A 21,878-nucleotide genomic window follows, 5' to 3' on the forward strand; every position below is an offset into this window, starting at 1 on the left:
GCCCACAGCCGCTCCGTCCCATCTCTTTCTTCCTCGAGCTTCTGGCCCAGCGCCCCAAAACAACCACAGCACCCAAAACCAGCCCCGAGATGGGATCCGTAGCACCCCCATCCTGACCAGCCTGCGGTGTGTCCGAGGGTTTGCCGGTCAGCGCGGTGAGCAGATGCGACGAGTCCCTCAGCTCAATCTGCAGAACAGCTGCAAGCCCCTTGTAGGGATGTGTGGGGTGTGAGGGGCGCAGGTGGAACGCCTGCCTTGAAGCCACTGGCTGATGAATTCCGGCATCATGGACCATGATGGGGGGCTGGAGTGGGGAGAAGCCTACCCATCAGCAGGCACTTGCATCCCTGAGGCGTGTCCCTGCCGAAACCTGAGGCTGGGTGGAAGAGCAGGATGCTGCTGCGATGGCTCAGGTGTGGATGACAGCTCTTTCCAGGAGAAGGGTGCCAGGCAGGAGTGGGGAGGACAGCATCGTTGTTTGTGCCGGTGCCAGCAGGAGGAAGCGCTGAGGGTGTATTTCCCATCATCGACCAGTCGGAAAAAGCACGTTGCTACCGGAGACGGTATTTGGCTGCTTCCCGCTGTGTGGCACAGGTGAAGCCCGCTTTTTCCCAGGCTCCAAACCTCTCCTGAAGCTGTTGTGGAGTGAGCCTGAATGCTTGGAAGGTGAATTCCAAGTCCTAGGAATATCCCACTTGCCTCAGGAGCCCATCCGCACGGCTGCCCCGCTTCCCTTGGCATTTTTTGGGAGAACCCCACTGAGCGTGCCGGCAGTGCCACCGGCCGTGGTGGCGATTCCCGGGGTGCCGGGAGGAAGCGGGAGGATGCTGAGTCATTGGCAGGCTGGTGGAGCTGATAGACGGTCGGACGTGGTGAGGGGGGGGGCCCTGCCATGGGGGAGTTCAGCCAGGCCGCAGGTGGGGAGCACGCCCGGCACTGCTGCAATGCCGGCCGGCCTCGAGTGGCTCTTCTGAGAAGCTGGGCCCCGGGTGAGGCTGGCGGGGGGCAGATAACATCTCCCCTCGCCTAGAAACTTTGTGGGACGTACTAGGAAGGGCAACGGGTGGGCAGAGATAGAGGTCCGCTTCCCGGCGTTATCGCTTCACTGCCTGCAAACACGACCCGGGGGGCCTCATAGCCCCACTTGCTTCCTCCCAGCCCCCCCTTTTTTGGTTATTGGGATTTTTGTCTCGTTTTTGGGGTGTGTGTGGGGTATGTTAACTTTTGTGTTAGTTTTCCCTCCTCATGACAAATGCAATCCCTATTCGTTCCCTCCTGGCAGCTGGGGAGCTGCTGCCGAGTGGCCGGAGTTTCAAGGAGTTGGCGGCTCTCTCTGGCTGGCGCAGCAGGATCCGGGTGGGTTTGGCCAATGTTTCCTGCCTGAACAGAGTGCACGGCCCCGATAAGTGCCGCGGGCGAGCACGAGGTTCGGTGGTAAGCAGCGCGATGCAGCTGGGCCAGCCGTGGGGAACGATGCCGCTGCGCTCAGCCGGGCACGCTGGGGCGATTGCATGGGCGCCATCTGATTGGCCTGGCAGCAAAATCTGCTCCGGGCAGAGATAACAGCAGGGTTTGCCAGAGCCCCAAGTCCGGCAGGCAGTGGAGCATCCCACCCCCCAAGATGTGTTCTCACCCCCGTTGGTGGGGCTGGCTGGATCCGGCTGGAGACGCAGCTCCATCCCTGGATTTCTGTAGCTTTTCATGCCGTTTCCTCCCCCCTCCCACCCCCACTCCAGTTTTATCAGCTCCGTTGAAACAGGTCCCTGGAGGGAAACCCATTGGCGCTGCGAAGCCTTGGCAGGAGGCGAGCGGATGCGGCCCGGCCGCGTCCCCATGGGACGGCAGGCAGCTGCAGGCAGCTGTGCTGGCAGGAAGCTGCGCAGACGCCCTGCACTGGGACCCGCGCGCACCTCACCTTGCAGGTGGGGAAACTGAGGCACGGCCCTGCAAGGTGGGCATGTGGCACAAGATGGGGTCATGAGCCATCATGGTTGCTCACATGGCTGTGCTGTTCACTGGGGCTGTCCTTGCACTCTGCCCCGCTTAACAAAGTGGCTTTGACCTGGGGCCAAGCTAATGGCAGCACACCCCATGCTGCTCACCTTGCAGGTGTATATCCAGCGTGGCGTGCTCATACCAACCAGGGGCTGCCGGGACAGGGACGAGAAGGTGTCGGGGTCTTGGGGCTGTGCTGACATCACCTGGTGTGCTCTGTCTTGCAGCGCGGCCACCTCGCTGGAGCAACGGCAATGAATGGGCACGCTCTGCCAGCCGGCACGCCAGCACATCCCCGGGGCTGGCATGAGTTCTGCGAGCTGCACGCCATCAGCACCGCCAAGGAGCTGGCGCGGCACTACCTGCGCTTCGCCACCGAGCACCCACACCATGACCTCCTGGCCGCTGAGAACTTCTCGGTGCAGTTCACTGACCTCTTCCAGCAATACTTCTGCCATGAGGTGAAGGAGGGCTTTGCCATGAACCAGCTCCGCATCCTGCCCGCCGGCCCAGCACGGGATTATCGGGAGACCCACCGGCGGCACACGGATGCATCCTTGGGCACGGTGGCCACCAAAGCCGAGGTGGAACCGAACACCCGCCCTGAACAGCCTGGCCGAGCTCCAGAGGCTGCCCCGACGGGGCTGCACAAGTCCTGGAGCTCAGAGGAGCTGGTGGGACCATCACGGCGGCCATTCTCGCTCAGCCAGCTGCGCAGGAGCTGGCGCAGCCTCTTCCGACGCCGTTCCTCAGACGCTCTCCCCGGGGATGGGGACGGAGAGGCGGAGGCGGCGTTCAAGCCTGGACTGGGCAAGCGCATCCTGCCGTGGGGGCTGTCACGGGAGCAGCCCCCCGAGGTGCGCAAGGAAGGGTTCCTCAAGTACGGGCTGCTGGATGAGACCTCCCTGGACAGCGGGACGCGGTGGCAGCGCTGCCGCCTGGTGCTGCGGCGAGGTGGGACACGCGACGGCGAGGAGTACGTGCTGGAGCTCTTCGACCCACCCAAGGTAAGAACCTGTGGGCTCTTCCCTGTTTTGGCCAGTCAATGCTGTGGGGTGATGCCAGGGAGGATTTGGGGCCGTGGTGCACCCTGGTCGCAAGGGTCTCTTGCCATGGGTGATGGCTGGGCACAAGCCTGGGATCTGTCGCTGCCACTGCTTCCCGTCTGCTGTGCCCACAGAGGCTGGTCCTGGTTTATTTGAGACCTCTGAGGAGAGCCAAGCTGACTCCTTGGGCTCACGTTTTTGGGGTGAGAGATGCTGTGACTGCGTGCCAAGAGTGATGCAAATGTCAGCTATTGCAATTGCCCGAGGTGCAATGGTGTTTCTCCCTGCTGGCACCCCAAGCCTGGCTTTTCTGGCTAGGAGCAGAGCTCCTGCCTTGCCCTCAAGTGCAGAGCTGAGGGTAGGGACTGGCAGCCACTTGTTCCCAGCCCCGTGGACTCGTCCCAGCAGGACAAGGGGTCAGCAGGTCTGGTGAAACCCAAATTCACCCTGTACCTGCTGCGCTGTAGCTCCAGCAGCCAGGGCAGCTACTTGCCCAGGCAAGGGGAAAGGGAAGGGAAAATAGAAATTGGGCTCCGTGCCTTCCTCTGCTCCCCATGGGACCTGTAAAGGAGTTGAATTTTGTTTTTCTAAGTACTTTTGTGGCTAGAAATTCAGATCTTGGCTGCCCCGGGGAGCTCCTGTGGCGCTCAGACGCTGGCTGGAGCGGAGATGATGCAGGATGTGAGTGAACGGGGAGTGATGCGGGAGGAGAGCCGTGGGGTTTAATCTTTAAAAAGACAGTTCCTCCCCATGGCAGGTCTTAATGCAGGCACCACAGGCTGAGTTTGCTCCTTTTTCCTTTTTTTACTTCTCTTTTTACTGTGCTTGATTGACTTTGATGAGTAACTTGTGCTTTGGAGGAGCCCTTCAGGCTGTGTTTGCTGCTCACCGCTGTTGTGGGGTCAGGGAGCAGCTGGATGGGTTCCTGCCATTTCTGTCAAGCAATTCCAATATTAATTATTATTTAAAAAAAGCAAAAGAAAAAAGAACCACCACCAGAATTGTGAAATCTGGAAGTAAAAGCCAGATTTGCTCTGGTCGGGTCAGGGATTGCAGCTGTTTGTCCCTGTGGGAGCATGTTTCCCCATCCCGGGGCACAGGGAGGTTTGGCTCTGAGCAGCAACCCCCTGGGGCTCTTGGAGGGTGCTCCCAGCAGCCAAGCAGCACCCATGGGTGCTGGCACAGTCCAGTCCTGGCTCCTTCGGATGGCACTGGGCATGTCGGACCCCGTGCCAAGGACTGGTCGAGCTGGTGGGGAGGAGGAGGTGGGTTGGTGCTATTTTGGGCATCGCTGCCAAATGTGCTGCTGGCTTCACTCCTCTGCATCCTCATCGGTTGTGCCCGGACCTGCCCTCAGGGCTTTGCAAGAGCCAAAAATAAAAAGCCAAGCAAAGCGATGCCCTCCCGGGGGGTGGGTACATTCTTCCTCCCCCCACAGCCCTTGACCGGCTTTGACCCACGGGGGAGGCATTTAAAACAAGACCTTTAGCAAGTTCTGCCACGTTATTCCCTGCTCTTTGCTGCAAATCTTCAGCCTGCAGAGATTTCCTGGTGAGTCCCTGTCACCGTGGGGCTGGGGACCCTGTGTGTGTGTGTGTGTGTGTGTGTGTGTGTGTGTGTCCCTCTCTCCTGGGGGGTATCTCAGCCAATTCTGTAGAAGGAGGAGGGGGGGGATGTTCCTCGCTGGATTTTGTGTCTCCGGAGTAAATTGCTTCCTGTGCAAATATACTCAGGGCGGGTCCTTCCTTTCTAATTAACTGGGCCAGGGCCAGATCCTGTCTCCTTTACAGCAGAATCAATCCAGACGCTTTCCCAGTAACTGCGATTGGATTCCGGGGGTGGTGGAAAGTTTTGTGTGGCCCCACCATAATGCTGGTGGGTCCCACTCCTCAAACCCAGCAAGGGGACAAACCCTAGAGCAGTGGGAACAGACCTGCTTGTTGGTGTTCTGAGGCTTCTTTACTTTTAAATAACTAAATAATAAGCAGTAACTCCCTGAGAAGGCTGTGGGGGCTGTGGAGGAATCCCCTCTCTTCCATCCACTGGCACTGGGGTGCTCACAGGACTTTCCCGATGCCTTTTCCTGGGTGTTGTGGATCTGTTCCTGATTTAAAGATGCTGTTGATCATCGTGAAAGATGAATGCTTTTAAAGAAGTCACTATAAAAATGGTCCCTGGGGGGTTTTGTCCCCAGCTGGTCCCTGAGCACTTGAGCCATTCGCCCCGCCCCGGTGTGCTCTGGCGGGGCCTCTCAGCCTAATCCTGTGCCGTGCCCGGCATCCAGGGGAGCGGGATGCTTCAAAGAGCCCTAATCCCATTTACTGCTGGCGGGGGAGGGGTTGGGGGGCTCTGGCAGGCTGGATGAAGGGGTGAGTGCCGGCAAGTGGTGCTGGAGCTGCTGGCAGTCCCTGCAGTGCTGCCCTATGTGGGCATCCCGTTCTCTAGGGATGTGCTGGTGTTTTGGGAGCTTCAGTTGGGTGAGACAGGGTTTCCTGTGCTTGCAGCTGCTGCTGGATCGGTTTTGGCATCGCTCCTTCCCCACCTTGGGTACTGGAAAAATGTGGAGGAAGGGTTTAGGGGTGACGGGATACAGAGCTCTCCCAGGAGTAGGTGACAACCTGGCTGTGGGGCACTGGGTGGGCTCAGAGCACCCAGATCCCCACCCTGGGGATGTGCAGAGGTTGCTGGTGTGCTTGGCAGAGCAGGGGTATGAGGATGTGGTACCACTGACCAGTGCCAGAGTGAGGTGATGATGCTCTGTGGCCCCATCCTGACTCACAGAGTGCCCGGAGCAGGGAGATATTGGGGTGTCAATAATGCTCGTACGTATGGGCGTGTAAATACATGTGCACAGGGAAAACAGGGAACCCCATGGCCTGGTTCTAGGTGTGCAGCCCATGTGGATTCTCTGATGTCTAGTATGGGGGCAATGGTTTCCAGTCTCCCTGGCTCTCCGAGGGGGACTAAGGGCTTTCTGTTCCACTGTGCCAATTAGTCTCAGATAACTTGTGGGACTGAGCAGCTCTGAGGCCTCTCCACCTTCAGAAATTGAAGCCAAAGCTGCCAAGACAGGTTTGCATGTGTTAGGGCAGTCCTGGGGGGGTGTGTGTTTATTTTTTGGAGGGGGCTGCCCTGTTCACCAGCTGAGCCCCAGCCCCCTTTTTCAACAGCCAAGCCAAAACCTCCCCGAAAACTCCGCTTTGCAGCGGAAGTGTCCCGAGCTCTTTCTGTTGACCAGATGTTTTTCCAGGAAGGGGAAGGGAAATGGGATTTGCATTTGTGCTGGTTTCTTTCTGGCGGTTTAATGAAATCCAGCGCATCCCGTAAATTGATGGCATGCCGAGACACGCCGGGAAGACTCCTTCCGCTGAAAGCCCACGGTGCCTCTGTCATGGCTCGTACGTCTTCAGCTGTGGCTGCAGGAGGAGCAGTATTTTTATCTCTGCTCAGCGTGAGACTGCTTTGACTTCCTTTTTTTTTTCTTCTTTTTTTTTTCTTTTTTTTTTTCTTCTTTCTTTTTCCCCTTCCTTTCACCTGAAGCTGGTTTCTGAGAACTGCCACCCTCCTGAGCAAGCAGGTCCTGGAGCTGCCCTCTGCTCTTCAGTGCATGGAGCTCTGCGTGGCAGTCAGCCAGATCTGGGGTGAGGGACGTGGGCACATTCTGGTCCCTATTCCCCATCTCCATTCCGGCTCCTCCTGGAGCTGCTTTGTTACCAATTTGAGTAATCAGACCTTGAGTGACTCCACTGAGGATGGATGGCGAGGCTGAGCTGCTGCTGCATCCTGCCTGATGGAGAGGTCACATTTTGGGAAGCCTTGCCATCCCCCCAGCGTTCGCATCTCTGTCCCAGGCAGGGACTGGAGCACCCCCCCTCCTTTGCAGTACAATGCTTTGCTTCAAATCCAAAGCATGTTTCCTCTTAGTAGTGACCTGGAAGTATGTTTAACAACTGGACCCGCCAAGTTGGATGCACAAATGCCCTTGTCACTGCTGCAGCCCTCTGAGTTCCTCTGTTCCTGCAAAAAAAACCCCAAGATACAAAATGGTCTTTGCCCTGCTGATGGTGGGAGGAAACCTCTGCCTGCGGGCTCTGGCAACCCCCCTGGGGCTTGCCGGAGCCTGCGGGCAGGGGGTGCCCCTGGAGAAGGGGTTTGCCAGTCGTGGGAAGTATCTCAGTGTCCTGCCATCACCCTGGCCTGGGGAGGGACATGTTGGTGTCAATCTGGATCCCATTTGGTGTCCTCCGAACTGTGAGTGGGAGCAGGATGGACAGAGTGTGCTCCTGCTCTTGTCCCCACCGCCTGTGCTGCGTTTTCTTCCTCTCTTTGTTGCAGTAAACAATCCCAGGCTGAGGGGTGGAGGGGGGCTGCCTTGATCCTCCAGCCAAGCCTGACCCTGTTGCATCATCCCTTGGTGTCCACTCAGCACATGGCCAGAGGGCTCCATCCCTCCTCTTGGCATCCCCAGGGACTGTGCGCATCCTTCTCCCTGCATCCCCAGGGACTGTGACTGACCCTCTCCACACATCCCCAGGGACCATGTGCATCTCTCTCTCTGCATCCCCAGGGACCACATCCCCCTCTCCCCACATCCCTCTCCACGCATCCCTCTTCCCGCATCCCCAGGGCAGGAGGTGGGAAACCCACAGCCGGGTAAGAGCCACAGGGATTTAGGTGTACAGCCATTCCCCTGGGAGAAGCAAAACCGCACCCAAAGGTGCCTGGAGCTGCACCGAAACCCTCCCACAGACTTTCACCACCGAGCAGGGGGGGCGGCGCATCCCCTCTCCGCTTGGCTTTCGGCGCCGTGCGGCTGGTTGTTCTTCGAAGGCGCGTGGGGCTGGGCATCCTTTCAGCTTTTTGAGTTTTTGGTGGTAACTTTTTTTCCCCCCACCACTTTTTTTTTTTTCTTTTCTTTTTTTTTTTTTTTTTTTTCCTGTTGGTATCTCAAGGGGGGGGTGGGGAGGGCAACGAGACAAAAGGTTATTTGTCATTTATTAACCACAACTTTTTCCATCCTTGGTCATGTACGGAAAAAACACTTTTAGCAGAGTAACCACAGCCCCGGCGCTAATTGCTGAAGAGCAGAGTTTCTTATTTTGGAAACTGTGTTGCTGGGATGGAGCTCACGAGGGCTTGATGTTGGGTTGTGAGGGGAAGGGTGCGGGACGGAGCCCTGACCTGCCACTTCCCTGGGTGCTGAGCTTGTTGGGGTTTGGAGAAGGGCTCGGAGGGTTTTCCTTTCTTTATAACCCCATCCTTTAAAATCCACCCTGGATTTGGGTGGGGTTTTTTGGAGGAGGAGGGAGGGGTTGTTCCCCAGCACTGTGACCCCTCTGCCAGCACACAGCTGGGATGCTGCTGAGCTGCTTGGGTGAGGAAAGCATTAAGAAATGGAAATACCACCAGAATTGCAGGAAAAGGGACTGGGAAAGACCTCGAGGGGATGCGTCGCTTCCCTTCCAGCTGCGATGGGATGGGTGGGTGCAAGGAGGGTGCTGGGTCCCACTCCGCCCTGGCAGCCAGTGTGAGATGCCCGGTTGTGTGGGGTTTTTTTTGGGTGTCTCTTTCTTTTTTTTTCTATTTCTCTTTTTTTTTCTCTCTCTCTTATGGCCCAGGATGTGGTTGTTGCAAGGCTCAGTTGCTGCTTCTTTCAAAGGTAAATATTTATGAGAGCCTGTACAGGCAGCACAGGGGCTGGATGGATTCATCCCGGCGGCAGTGGTGGTGGTGGGGGAAGGGAGGGGGCAGACCCCCCCCACCTCCTCTCCCCTGTGCAGCCCTTCCCAGCTCCAACCCATGCCCGTGACTGGCATATCATGATGGGCATCGTGATGTTCAGCATTGTCTTGAGATGATGTTAAAAACAAAGCCAAGGGTCAAGTTCTGCTTCCTTCAGCTGGGCAAGGGCCGTATCCTGCTTCAGGACCAAAATACCCACCCAGGGGCTGGGGGGGGCAGGAGGGGGATGTTGAACATTCCTCCTTGAGCCCTTGAAGCTCTCGCATCATCCTGCGGGATGCCAAACCCCAGCCTGGTGTAAAATCCCAGGATAACCTGGGGACAGTGGGGACCCTACGGGGTCTGTGCTGGACCCCCCACCACCCCAGCTCTGGGGCCAGGCTTTTGGGTGACTCAGTCCCTGACTGCAGCCAGCTCCCCCTTGCACACAGACACCTTGTTTACTTTCCGTGCTCTATGTTTATTCCAGGAAATTATTACAGCAGCCCACGCGGGAAGGGAGTTTGGCCTAAAATGAAGAAAGAAAAAGGGGGAGGGGGGTGTGGGGGGCGATTGTGGCCACTTTACAGATCCTGCTTGTAGCCCCCATCTTCCCAAACCCCACTGTGAGCGGGAGCCCCCGGCCTCTCTGTTTTTTGGGGGGTGATTTGCGGGGTTTTGGGGAGGGAACATTGCTTCATTCCAGTGGATCTGGTTGCTGCCGTGGTTTATCAATGCACAAAGAGGGGCAGTCAGCCCTGAGCATGGCAGGGGGGTGTGGGGGGTGTGTGTTTGTAGCCAGAACCCCCTCCCCCCCCCCCCAAATCTTTCCCATGGGGATGGATTTACCTGGCAGCTCTTGGGGTTGTGTTTTGCAGCAACGTGAGTTTAATTTAATAAAATCCAGGGGGGTGGTGGGGGTCCAGGCTGTGTTTTCTCATGTCGCTGTTTGCTGGGGATGGGAACAGAAGGAGCTTTGTGCCCTGGCCACCCCTGAGCCAGCGCTTCAGGCCGGCACAACGGTGCCTCTTGTCACTGCTGAGCCTGGTCCCCTCGGGGATGGCTCCATCCCTTCCGTGAGCTCTGGGGATGCTCAGGGACGGAGGGTCTTGGAAACCCCTTTGTCCCTCTGGTGTTGCTGGGTTGAGGGTGCTGGCTGGGGGTTGGGGTGGACAGAGAGGGCTTTTTGGGGAGGTAATGGCCAGGGGCTGTGGGGGGGCTCCAGCTCACAGGGTGGACAGCCTCTCCAGTTTCTCTGCTTGAGAGAGGCAGGAAACCCCCGCCCAGCATCCCATGCCCAGAATAGAGAAGTGATGGTTCTCACTGCTGCTGTCAGTAGGTTTCAGAGTGAACAGCCTCTGCATGCGGGCACAGAGGCCAGGGCATGTCACCCTAGGGTCCTGCTGAGCGAGTTGTGAGAGGGTGAGCTGGGCTGGGTCGGGGGGTCCTGCAGTGGACATGGGGTGCAGGAGGCATGTGAGAGGCCGAGGGTGTGCAGGGAAATGGCCTGAATCGGTGGGATCCCAGAGTCAGGGGGCTGCCCAGGGTGGACCCATCCCCTTGGGATCAGCGGTGGTGCAGACATGCGAGGGGAACATTTGGGTTCCCAAATCCCAGAGTGCTGGGATGAGCTGCTGATGGGGACAGGCTGGGATTAGTTGAGCCCAGCCCAGCAAGGCTGAGTGCTGGGATAAGTGTGGTGCAAATCCCTGAGGATCAACACCGAGATTGCAGACGCCCAACGTGGTGGGATTATCCATAAAGCCAAGGCCTCAAGGATGAGCACTGGCTTTAGCCAGAGTGCAAACTCCCAAGGGGAAATGCTGGGATTATCCAATGCAAAATCCTCAAGGAGGTATGCTGGGATACCCATGGTGCAAGCCCCCCAGGATGGCTGCTGGTGCAGCAGACACCTTGCACCCTCCAGCATGACCCTTGGTGCCCCTCCTCATCCCCACGGGATGCCCCTGTTGCTGTCCTCCTACCCTGTGCCAGGACACTGGGATGTGTTTCCCCTCCAGTTTGCCTGGCATCCCCTGGGACAGGCCGACGTGCCCCCACGCTCCTGGGAAACTTCTCAAAACTCCCCGGGGCTGTGGGTGTGGGATGTGTGGAGAGGGGTTTTTATGCTGGCATAACCCAGTGCTCGCACTGCTGCAGTGCCTGTCCGTCTGTCCGTCTACCGGCGGACCAGCGGGCTAGAGCTGCACCTGGGTACGCTGCGGCACGGGTGGAGGTTCGTTCCTCGTGTGCGGGGCACGCAGAGGGCTCTGTGATTTACAGGAGGTGACAAATCTGGCCCGTATCTGTCGGGGACCTCGCACAAGGGCTCGCGGCGCTTCCCCGCCTCCTGCCGCGTGACTCAGAGTGGAAGCGAAAGAGCTGGCGTGGGGAATCCCCGGCGCGTGGAGAGGCCGGCGGCAGCACCCACCGCTCTCGAAGGATTCGTTCTCCTGCCCTGTGCAGCCTCAGCCCGCCGGCCCCGCTGCTGTCATTGCTGTGCCATCACCGTCATCACTGTGCCACTGCCGTCATCCCCCAGCCACCACCGGCATCGCCATGCCACTGCCATCATACCCCTGCCACTGCCATCATTGCTGTGCCACCGCTTGCCTTTCCCAGCTGGGAACTGGGCACTGCCTAGATCTGCTGGGAAGGGCAGATTGGTTCCGGCTCCTTCCCATGCAAGCCAGTGCTGTGTTTTGGGGAGAAATCAGCTGAGCCTGGGGATGTCTGGGTGGGCGATGGGTGCCAGCACCCTGCTGAGGCGTGAGCAGTGCCAGGCAAACCTGGGAATGCCCGCAGCTCTCCTGGAGAGCTGGCTACCTTCCTGTTCTCCAGAAGGAAAACAAAAAGCTCTGCCAGCATTTGGAGTGGCCCCCAGTGCATCTGTCAGGGCACTGCGTTCCTTACAGCAGCAGCTCCAAGTGTTGCAGCTGGAGCTTTCCTGGCACGTGTGGGCACACTGGGAGGAGTTCTGCTTCTGAAGCCAACCCCTTGAAATCCAAAAATATCCTTGGAGAGGAGTTTGGAAGGGGGGACCCGCCGTGAGGAGTGGTGATTCCCCCGCCGCCGCACACCTACGAAAGAACGAAAAGACCATGTGGGGAAGGTGGGCTGCGGGGGCTGCCGGGGCGAGGGTCACCCTGAAAGGAGCTGGTGGTTCTCATCAGCACGGGCAGCCCCACCACCGGGTCTGCAGCCACCCGCGCCCTGGCCTCACGTAAACACAGGTAGGGAGGAAAGTGGTGGGCGAAGGAGCAGCAGTGAGAGCTGTTACCGGGGGTTTGCAAGGAGGAAACGCAGCAGCTCCGCTCCGCGCATGCAACGCCCGAGCGCAGCTGTGACCTTGGCCTGACCTTCAGCTCGCACTCCCAGCACGACCACAGCACCGAGCTGGCGTCAGTCTCCTTCCTATATTTGGCAGATGCTGCCAAACCCCACTTTCTCCCGCTTGCCCCGTGCTCCCCAGGTGTGCGGTGCCCATGGGTGCCATGCCCGTGGTCCCTGTGCTGTGATGATGCTCCCTAGGGACACAACTTGCTGTGCTGTGATCATGGTCCCCTGTGACATCCCTTAGAAACACAACTCCCTGTGCTGTGATGATGCTCCCCTGTGACACCCCTTGGGGACATGGCTCTCTGTGCTGAGATGATGCTCCCCCATGGCACCCCTTAGGGACACAGCTCCCTGTGCCATGGTGATGCTCGCCCGTGACACACCTTAGGGATACCCCACACCTGTGTTGGGTGGTGGGTGCCATGGGGTGTTTCCCCCCCCCTCCCTGGGCTGAGCCTTGTGCTCCAGCAGGATGTGCTGGGTAAGGAGCAGGAGGGAGTCTCACCCCAGGGAGTGGGACTAGGGGGCATTTTCCTCCATCTTCTGGTTCGTCCCGTGTGCCCTGACACTGGGCACAGCTCTGGCTTGGCTGAAGCTTCATATTTTTAAACTCTAGAACAGTCCTTTGCAAAGACTCAAATTGCAGATGCTGGGGGATGGCAGACTGTGGATGGGGGGGCTGCCACTCTCAAGCCCTAAATTTAAGCAGGCACCAAGAGCTGGCTTGTCTTCTCCATCCCCAGTGACAGTCTGATGTCCCCAGCAGTGCCCGGCTGCTGTCAGCCCCTGCAGGGAAGGGGAGTTTTGGGAAGCAGGGCTGGACCCTGCTGCTGTCAGCCCTGTGAGCCAGGCATCATCTGTGTCACACTTCAGGACACGTCACGTGCCAGGTGTCAGGACTGGGGATGCCGCAGTGGCGGTGTGGTGTCAGCCGTGTTCTGGGGACTCGGGAGTGCAGCCTCATGTCCCTGGCTGATTTCTGTGAGGTGCTTAACCTTGTGCTGGGGTTTCCTCCATGAGCACAGGATCCTTTGAGGAGTAGTGGGGTGAAGTCTCCAGGGTGGGAGCTGATGCCGATTGGGCTGGGAGGGCTGAGCTGGGGCAACATCCTGAGCATCCCATTGTATCCACGGCACCCTGAGCATCTCATCCTAGCCTCAGCATCCCACCCTAGCCTCAGTACCCCAAGCATCCCATCCTAGCTGCAACACCCTGAGCATCCCACTCTAGCCTCAGCATCCCACTCTAGCCTCAGTACCCCAAGCATCCTATCCCATCCTGAGCATCTCAAGCCCAGTCAGCAGCAGGGGGGTACCCAGCCCCCCGGTGCTGCTCTGCCATCTCTCTTGCTGAGAAGGAGCCCACGGGTGCTGGGCAACCACATGGTGTGTTGAGTGTGCAGTTTTGGTTACCGAGAAATCCCTTTCTCGGTACCAGCCGCCATCGAGTAGGGCATCTTGCGGTCAGGTGCGGCGGTTCGGGGGTGGGGGCACCGTGCCTGCGGTAGGCACTTCTCCGAAGCCAGTCTGGTTTTTCGGGCTCCATATCTCTCTGCTGCATCATTTCCTCGTCCCTTTGTGCTCCCCATCTACGTTCTCGCCAGGGGCTTCGCCGAACTCCCTTTTCCTGGAATTTCCCGCTTTCCCAGGAAAAGCAGGATGCCGACCCAGCCCCCCTACACCCCCCCCCAACCCAACACCATGATCAGGATGCGTGCCGATAACACCCTTCTCATCGGCAGGGAAACGTGCCGGACGTCACAACCCACGTGCGAGAGAAAGCAGCCGGGATGGGCTGCAACCCATCCTTGCAGGGTTGTGATTTGGGTTTTCCTCCCAAGGATGGTTAAAAATGGTTAAATAAAGAAAATTCCTTTGGGATAACCTCTCCCACGGCTCGCAGCACCCCCCCCCGGCTCCGTTGGCGACAGTGATTACAGCTGCAATCACTGTCGCCGACAGAGCTGGGGAGGGTGCTGCGAGCCGCGCCGGCAGCAGCAGCAGCAGCGACGTCAACCCCCTGTTGCACGATGGTGTTGGGGTGAGCGACTTCTAAGAACTTTCTTTTCGGCACAGCTCAGCGCTGATAAGGGCTGATCCCTCTCACGCTGCGTTTCCGGCCCCAAAGTACACCGTGTCTTCGGTCGAGAGCGTCGAAGGGAGGGAGGGAGGAAAAGGGTGGGGGGAGTGATGGAAAAAAAGACACCAAACCCCAATTAAACATGGTTTGGTTGGGTGATCAGTGTGGTGTGGAGCGTGTGTGTGTGTCCCCAAACTCTTGGTGGGGACTTCTTTGGGGAGTGGATGGGGATGCAGCCAAAATGTTGTCACAAAGCGTGGGTGGGGGACGAGCGTGCTTGGCACACACCGGTCTTGCCCGGTGGTGAAGAGCGACTCTACCCACAGGGATTGAGCAGGGAGGGGGGAGGGGGGGTCTGCTGCATCACCCAGCACCGGTACGGTGGGGTTCCAGTGGGGTGCTGTGCACACTGAAGGATCCCACAGTGGCCCGGATGCAACCCCGGTTGTGGTGCCGATGGGGTGGGCGCCGTGTGCCGCAGCCAGCAGCTCGCTGTGCGACAGAGGAACCAAAAGCTGCAGGGAGGGGTATTATTAGCTTTTCTGGAAGTGTTTGCTCAGCGTTTTGTCATGTGCCTGCATCAGCGCCAAAGCGGGCGGGTGGCTGCGGGGGCAGCTCTTTGGCATGCCGCCACCGGCTACTGTGTGGACTCCCCCCCGGGTAACCCATGCCTTACCTGCACCCCAGTTTCCCCATCTATCTCCCCCACAGTCTCCCCAGCATGTAGTGCTGTGCTGGGAACCCCTATTGCTCTCCTCTCCTTCACCCATCCCTCTCCTGCTGGGTCCTTGGGGGTGGTCACTGAGATGGTTCCCCACTTCGGGTGCTGCTTGGCCCCCTACCCAGCACATCCCGACAGTGCCATGTGGGGTATTTCCTTGCCACACAGGGTATTTCCTCGCCAGGGGGGCATTTCCCTGCAAAGCAGGGTATTTCCTTGCTGGTGCCTCCAGGCGGGCTCCCCTGCATCCTGGCAGAGCAGTGGGATATGGGGCGGTGTTTTGGGATGTGGGGGGTGTTGCTGGGACTCAGCTGCTGTACTCCCCTCTGCAGGGCTCCAAGCCGAAGCTGCACGCTGCCTGCTCCGCCATCCAGGAGGTGCGGAGGTGCACGCGCCTCGAGATGCCCGATAACCTCCACACCTTTGTCCTCAAGGTAGGGCCCAGCCCAGGGAGATCCACAACCAGCCCCAAGGCCTTTCCCACCCTCCGGGCTGCACGTGGCTGCCAAAAGCTCTGGCGCCAAATTTCGGTTCCTCTTCCTTGCCAGGGAAGGGGGTGCACAGACGGATGCGGCATTCGGGGGGGGGGGATGTGGGGGTGGGGGTGCTCTGCCCCAGTTGGGGTCAGGGTCAGTCCTTGAGGGTGGGTGAGTGGGAAGTGGGGGATGCACATGTCCCTCTCTGAAGTCTCCTTGTCCCCCTCCTCTCTGTCCCCCAGGTCACCGACGCCACCGATGTCCTGTTTGAGGCGGGGGACGAGCAGCAGCTCAGCTCCTGGACAGCTGAGATCCGGGAATGTACACGCAGAGGGTGAGTGCCTGGCTGGTGTCCCTGAGCCTGGGGATGGGGAGAGCTGCTCCATGTCCCCCTGCATTGTTCCCATCCCCCACCACTGGTGCTCAGCCTGGCTTCTCCCATCCCTGGCAGGTCCGATGTGAGTGACCCCGAGCTCCTGGCGTGCCGGCACCCTGACCCTGCGGCCACCAGCCCCACCACCAGCACTGATGGCGGCAGCCAAGGTGAGCAGCAATGATGCCCGGGGGACCCTGGGGACAGGGCAGGGATGTTGGGGGGGCATTGCTGGAAGGGGGTGGGGTCCCCGACATGGGTGGGCAGGCTGATTGAGCATCCCCAAATCACATGGCAGGGGAGCAGAGCTAGAGGGGAGGGGGACAAGGGGTGATGGGCAGGGGTCCCCATGTCCCTGGGACACTCATCCCTGTGCGCTATCAGGGGCGACGCCGGGGGGCCCGGGGGAGGCGGCAGGGCCGAAGATGGAGCAGTTCCTCTCCTCCTGCCCCTGGTTCCACGGGCCCATCTCCCGTGTGAAGGCGGCTCAGCTGGTGCAGCTGGGGGGGCTGGAGGGACACGGCGTCTTCCTGGTGCGGCAGAGCGAGACCCGCCGCGGCGAGTACGTGCTCACCTTCAACTTCCAGGGCAGAGCAAAGGTACAGGCGGGAGAGGGGCTGGGGTGAGGGGGAGGATAATCTCATGGGAGCCCCTTGGGCAGCACCCCCACCATGGCAGAGTCCCTGTCCTGTTGCATCCCACCCCAGAGAGATGCTCTCCTTGCCTGGCCCCTGTCCCAGTGCTTGCAGCGGGGCGGCAGCCCCAGCCCTGGTCTTGGTTGGGAGGGGGACAAACCCCCCCCGTGCAACGAGCAGCACATTGCGGGCTGGGAATGCAGCCATTTGTGTCTATGTGCCCCCCCCCACCCTGCCAAAACACTTCCCCATGTCCCCCTGTCCTCTCACCCAGCAAGTGGGAGGGCAGAAGGTTCAAACTGGGCTGCACTCCCCCCACAGCACCTGCGGCTGGCGCTGACGGAGCGGGGCCAGTGCCGCGTCCAGCACCTTCGCTTCTCCTCCATCATCGAGATGCTGCACCACTTCCATCGCTACCCCATCCCGCTGGAGTGTGGGACAGCCTGCGATGTCCGTCTGTCCAGCTACGTCGTTGTCCTGCCCCAGCCACAAGGTACGTAGGCATGGAAGGACAGGGGCATTCCCGTGGGATGCAAGGATGAGGAAGGGGTCCCTGTCCTGGCAAGAGGGTCCCCAGGGTGGATGCGGATGTCCCGAGGCTGGGCTGAGCCCTGCACGTGGGGTGGGGGGAAGTGGAAGTGCCCAGGCAGTGGCACAAAAGGTGACTCCCGAGCTCCCAGCTTCCTCTTTTGAGAAAGGAGAAGCTGCCCCAAACCGCTGGCTGCTCCCAGCCAGCGAGGGCACGGGATGCGCCCCACACCCCAACCCCAACACCCGCAGCAGGGACAACGGGGGTGCGGGAGCATCTCACCCACCTGCCCAACCTCTCTCCCCTTTGCCCACAGCTCCCGGCTCTGGCAGCACGGTCCCTCTTCCCCTGCCTGTTCCCAGCTGGAGCCCTGAATTCAGCTTCACCCCTGCCGGCTCCTCCTGTCCCCGTGGTCCCGACGAGACACCCCCGGGTCCCCCACCGGAACAGATCTTCCACCTGGTGCCGTCGCCGGCTGAGCTGGCCCAGACCCTGCGCCCGAGTGGGGCGGCTGTGGTCCCCAGCCCCCGGCACCGCGATTCGGACTACGAGGCGGAGGCACCAGGCCGGGGCCACGTCCGCGCCATCGACAACCAGTACACACCGCTCTGACGGGCGCCGCGCCGGCACTGGGATGCACTTTCAGGTGGAGGAACCCTAGACACTTTCTGAGTATCCCATGGAGGGAAAGAATGTACCTAGTTTCTTCCTTCTGGTTAGGGATGATTATTGTATTTTTGCAAGGAAGGGGGTAATTTTTCACTCCAGTACGGGTGTGCTCCCTCTCTTTGGCCTGTTAAAGGGCCTTTTATTTTAATTTTTTGTTGTTATTATCAAAGCTCTTTTGTTACTGTTTACACACACCGCTCCTGCCCGTGTCCCTGCATCACTCCCTCGGGCTCGGTCTCCCGCCTGTCCCTGACGCGACAGCGCCCAGCGAAGGAACCGGAGGTCTTGGCGTTCGTTACACCCGTGTTAATTGGAGAAAGGGGGAAAAAAGGGGGGAAAGAAAAGGAGAAAAGGACAAAAAAAGCAGATTATAAATTCATCCAACCATTGCTGCTCTGGGCTGTGTGCAGGAGAAGGCGAGCCCCATCCCATCTTTCCTGCCCCAGCACCTGCCAAACCCTCCAGCAAACCCTGACCTGCCAGAGCTGAGCTCCCATGTCAGGTGAAAATGATGAGGGTGACCAGAGTTTGGGGTTTATTTTTAGATATAGCAAAAAGACTGGCTTATCTCTTTTTTATTTTTTTAATTTTTTTTTTTTTAACTAACACCCTTGCAGCCCCTCCCTGTGCCAGCCAGAGCCCTGCTAATTAAGACGTGAACACTAACCGCTCCAGCCTTAATAATGTCACTAGCCAAACTAATGCTGAGACTGACAGCAGGTAACTCCTGTGCCGGAGGTGTTTTATCCCAGTGATGGAGGTGTTTTTATCCGGGTGATGGAGGTGTTTTTATCCTGACACTGGAGGTATTTTATCCCGGTGATGGAGGTGTTTTTATCCCAGCGATGGAGGCATTTTTATCCCGGTGATTGAAACATTTTAGGCACAAATCTAAAGTGCATTTGTTTTCTTCCGCCCCCCCCCAAACATCTCTTTTACCTCGCCAGGGCAGGTGACTGCACAGCCTGCTCTCACTTGCCTCATTTTTAAACCTTTCTCCTCCCTCCAACACTGTGTAACTGAGGGTTTGGTGGTATTTAAAGCTATGCAACAACCTCTCGCAAGGAGGGGGGGAGGAAAAGCCTCTTCCAGCCTCCCCCCCCTGCAAAGCCTTCAGAGGGGCAGCACCCTCCCCTGCAATGTGCCTTAGGCAGAGGAGCCCGGTGGGTCGGCAGCTCGAGGGCCACATGCAAACTTAACATGGGAACCCCCTACACATCCTTGGGCTTGGATGTCCCCGTCCCCAGTGAAGGCACCTTGTCGAGCGGCCCCGGATCCAGGAGCGCAGCCGTATCCCAACCTCTGCTGCAGGTTTCTGGTTCTGCAGCCGTTGGTACCACCAAGCCCACGGTGCTGCTTTACCTGGGGCAGCCGGCGTGGCCGTGCCGAGAGAAGAACCGTTTCTTAGAAGCTGACGTTATTTTAAGAATAAGGAAGGGGACGGAGCTGTTGCGACATGCAGGACGTGGCGGGGGGGATGTTCACAGCATTCAACTTCCAGATTTCTCAGCGCAGCCTGCACGGTGCTCCCTGCCCTTTCAGATGCCAAACTTGCCTTGAAATTGCCTTACAAGAAAACCTTTTTCTCTTTACTTCCCCCCTGGGGTGGGGAGCCCCCGGCAGCGTTAGCAGCTAGGGACTGATAGGAAAGCAAAGCAAACAAAAAAAAACCTCATTGGGGCCAAGGCAGGGAGTTTGCCAAAGAAAAGGAAAACAAAAAAACCCCCACGAATAAACCAGCTTTTAGGCTGGGCTTTGCTGTTAAGCCAAAGCCCACAGAGCTGAGCTCTGCTCAAGGTCAGGAGCTGAAGGTCACAGCGTGGCTGGGCTGGGCCGATGGAGCGCAGGCAGGAGCCAGGACCAGGCAGGGCTAAAACAGCTGGGGACCAAACACTGGCCAGGGAGCAGCTCCAAGAGCAAATCTGCTTTTAAAAGTTATTTTTTTACTTTGGAAGTGGTAGCAGAAAGACAAGGACTGGGAGAAACGGGATACCATCAGTTGAAGAAACCACGTGGGATTTGCATTTTGTGCCTCCCCCACCTCTTGCCCCCCACGCTGTCTCCATGAGCTAGAGCAGGCAAAATCTCCCCTCTCTGCTCCCTTTTTCTGTTTAAAACAACTTGGAAGCGGGTGCACGGGGACAAATCCTGTATTTCACCGGGCACCAGCATTTCCCAGCACCGCTACACACTCGGTCTTGAAATTGGAGCATTAAGAGCAACTTGCACTGGTCGGTCACACCTCCAGTGCTGCCAAACCCATGGAGGCTGCTGGGGAAACAAAGGCAGCCCTGTCCTCAGCTGTGTATCCACATCCCATTTTCCCCCCCTCCCCCCCAAAGGCTGCAGCGAATGGCAGTGTATAGCTGGGGCTGGTTCAGGCCAGGCGAGTCAGCTCCCTTCCTCACTGATAAATAACTCCCCACAGTCTGGTGTTTAGAGGGCTGGGGAAGGGAAGGCAGCATAGCGCAAGATTTCAGCTCCTTTCCTTGCTTGGCACGTGGTTCCTGGAGCCTCAGAAAACACTCGCACGTGCAAATAATCTCACTGAGGTTCAATGAACCGGTTTGAGTTGCACTGAGCTCCAGGCAGCCATGTTCAAAAGTGGGGGGGTGTGGGGGGGTGTGTGTCTTTTCCTCAAAGGACGAGGCAGTTGCACCCAACTCACCCTACACTCGGAGCATCTGCGCCGAAGAACGGGCTGGGAAGAGGGGTTGCTATTGCCAGATAAATCAGATGCTGCTGGGCTGGGTTATTTTGGCAGGCCGAGGGATATTGTTCGAGCACCAACAGCTAAACATGCAGGTGCTTGTGGTATTTTTAACCTGCAGTTTAATTGCAAAAGGGGGGTTTCTCCATAGTTTAAATGGCAGTCGCTGTGCTTGATTAGCAAAATATCCATCGAGTTCATTATCACCCCGTCAGCCACTTCCCCAGTCAAACGAACTCCGGTGGATGGGAACTTCCTGTTCTCCCTGCTCATGAGCAGTGGGAAAGTCACTCTCATTATTTAATAGGGTTATTTCCAGCTCAAACCTCAATAACAGGGTAGCTAAGGGCTGTCCAACCCCTCTATCCCCTCCCTTCCCACTGTGGTCCTGCCCCCTGGCTGCGTTGGGACATGAGGGAGTGGGTGGGTGGGGTTTTTTGTTTGGTCGGGGGGGGGATATTTTCCAGGTTCCTGAAGGGCAAAGTTTGAAATCCCATTTCTCCTCGAAAGCATCTGGCTGGAGACATGGGTTAGCCCTACGTGTGCTCCTGCCAGCAGACATTAATCCATCCCGTTAAGGTACGTCTCATTACTGCAGCAGCGGGCACGGAGCACTAAGCCACCCGGCTGCTAGGAATGTAAGCAGCTCGGAGGAAATTTTATGTTCTAATCTCAGGAAGAAGGCCCAGGACTTGGCAGGTTTAGTTTCCCGGATGACGTGGGCTTTTGTTGGTATTTAATGAAGAACCATGAGCTTTGGGAGGAAGAGACGAGCCTCCACAGCTGGGTGCTGCAGGTCCAGCCACCTCCCCAGAGCAGAAAGAGCATTTTATCCTAGAGCTGAAGCAGCAACTGATGTGAAGGCCCCAGCCTTGGCTGGTCCCTGGAGATGACCACCAGTTTGGATCCATTGTAACAAAGCCATGACCCAGCCAACACGAGTCTGGACAGAACTGCTCCCCCTCACCCCCATCTCTCTTTTGAACCATCAGGCTCTTTGCCCACAAACCCTCCTGATCGTTGGGGGACAGGTCCCGAAGCAGCTCATGACATGAAGCCTCATTTATAATCTCTTGGCCTATCCCTCCCTCTGGCACCAGGCATCCGGAGCAGGTTACCAGACACTGACACCCCCATCGCCTTGCCCAGGGTTTGAGGGTTTTGGGTTGGGTTTTCTTTTTATTTCAGCAAAACTATTTGGGGGCAAATCTAGGAAGAGTGAGGGCCAAAGCTTCTCGAGTCTCCAGCCCACAGACCAACTGCTTTACTCCTAATGAGCGTAGGAAGCCTTCAAACCTCAACTAACAGGTTGAGTACAATATTCCAAATTGTAATTGAAGCTCAATCAATCTGAACAGCCTTTAACCTTTGCCAGCAATGATCAGAGGTGGGGAGGCAACTGCTTGTTCTCTAACTCAGCCTTTAGCAGGACGATTGATCCAGAAAGTTCTACTTTTCACCTGCACAGACATATTCTTGTATAGTAGGTTTTTCTATATATTGTTTCTGTATGTACTGTACAAGTAACTTATTCTCAAATAATGCAATTTTACCATAATATAAAAAAAATAATAAATCTGCTCTT

At 57.9% G+C, this 21,878-nt stretch overlaps 1 protein-coding gene across 1 annotated transcript; it reads left to right on the forward strand.

Annotated features, from left to right (window-relative positions):
* The first annotated feature begins 2,234 nt into the window (after window positions 1-2,234).
* On the forward strand, window positions 2,235-18,051 carry SH2B3 (SH2B adaptor protein 3). The gene is made up of 7 exons (XM_084272234.1): window positions 2,235-3,002; window positions 15,234-15,335; window positions 15,620-15,711; window positions 15,829-15,920; window positions 16,135-16,349; window positions 16,707-16,878; window positions 17,231-18,051. The coding sequence occupies exons 1-7, from the start codon at window positions 2,250-2,252 to the stop codon at window positions 17,524-17,526; spliced, it is 1,722 nt and encodes a 573-aa protein (XP_084128360.1). The 5' UTR covers window positions 2,235-2,249; the 3' UTR covers window positions 17,527-18,051.
* The last annotated feature ends 3,827 nt before the right edge of the window (window positions 18,052-21,878 follow it).

Source organism: Gallinula chloropus, assembly GCF_964237585.1.
Source record: "Gallinula chloropus genome assembly, chromosome: 17".
Lineage (NCBI taxonomy): Eukaryota > Metazoa > Chordata > Aves > Gruiformes > Rallidae > Gallinula > Gallinula chloropus.

Bases quoted from the DNA above. Each gene is read 5' to 3' on its own strand.
- SH2B3 (XM_084272234.1), top strand. From the start codon at position 2,250: ATGAATGGGCACGCTCTGCCAGCCGGCACGCCAGCACATCCCCGGGGC. The intron at 3,003-15,233 runs GTAAGAACCTGT...TCCCCTCTGCAG, and splicing joins AGCTCTTCGACCCACCCAAG to GGCTCCAAGCCGAAGCTGCA. The intron at 16,350-16,706 runs GTACAGGCGGGA...CTCCCCCCACAG, and splicing joins ACTTCCAGGGCAGAGCAAAG to CACCTGCGGCTGGCGCTGAC.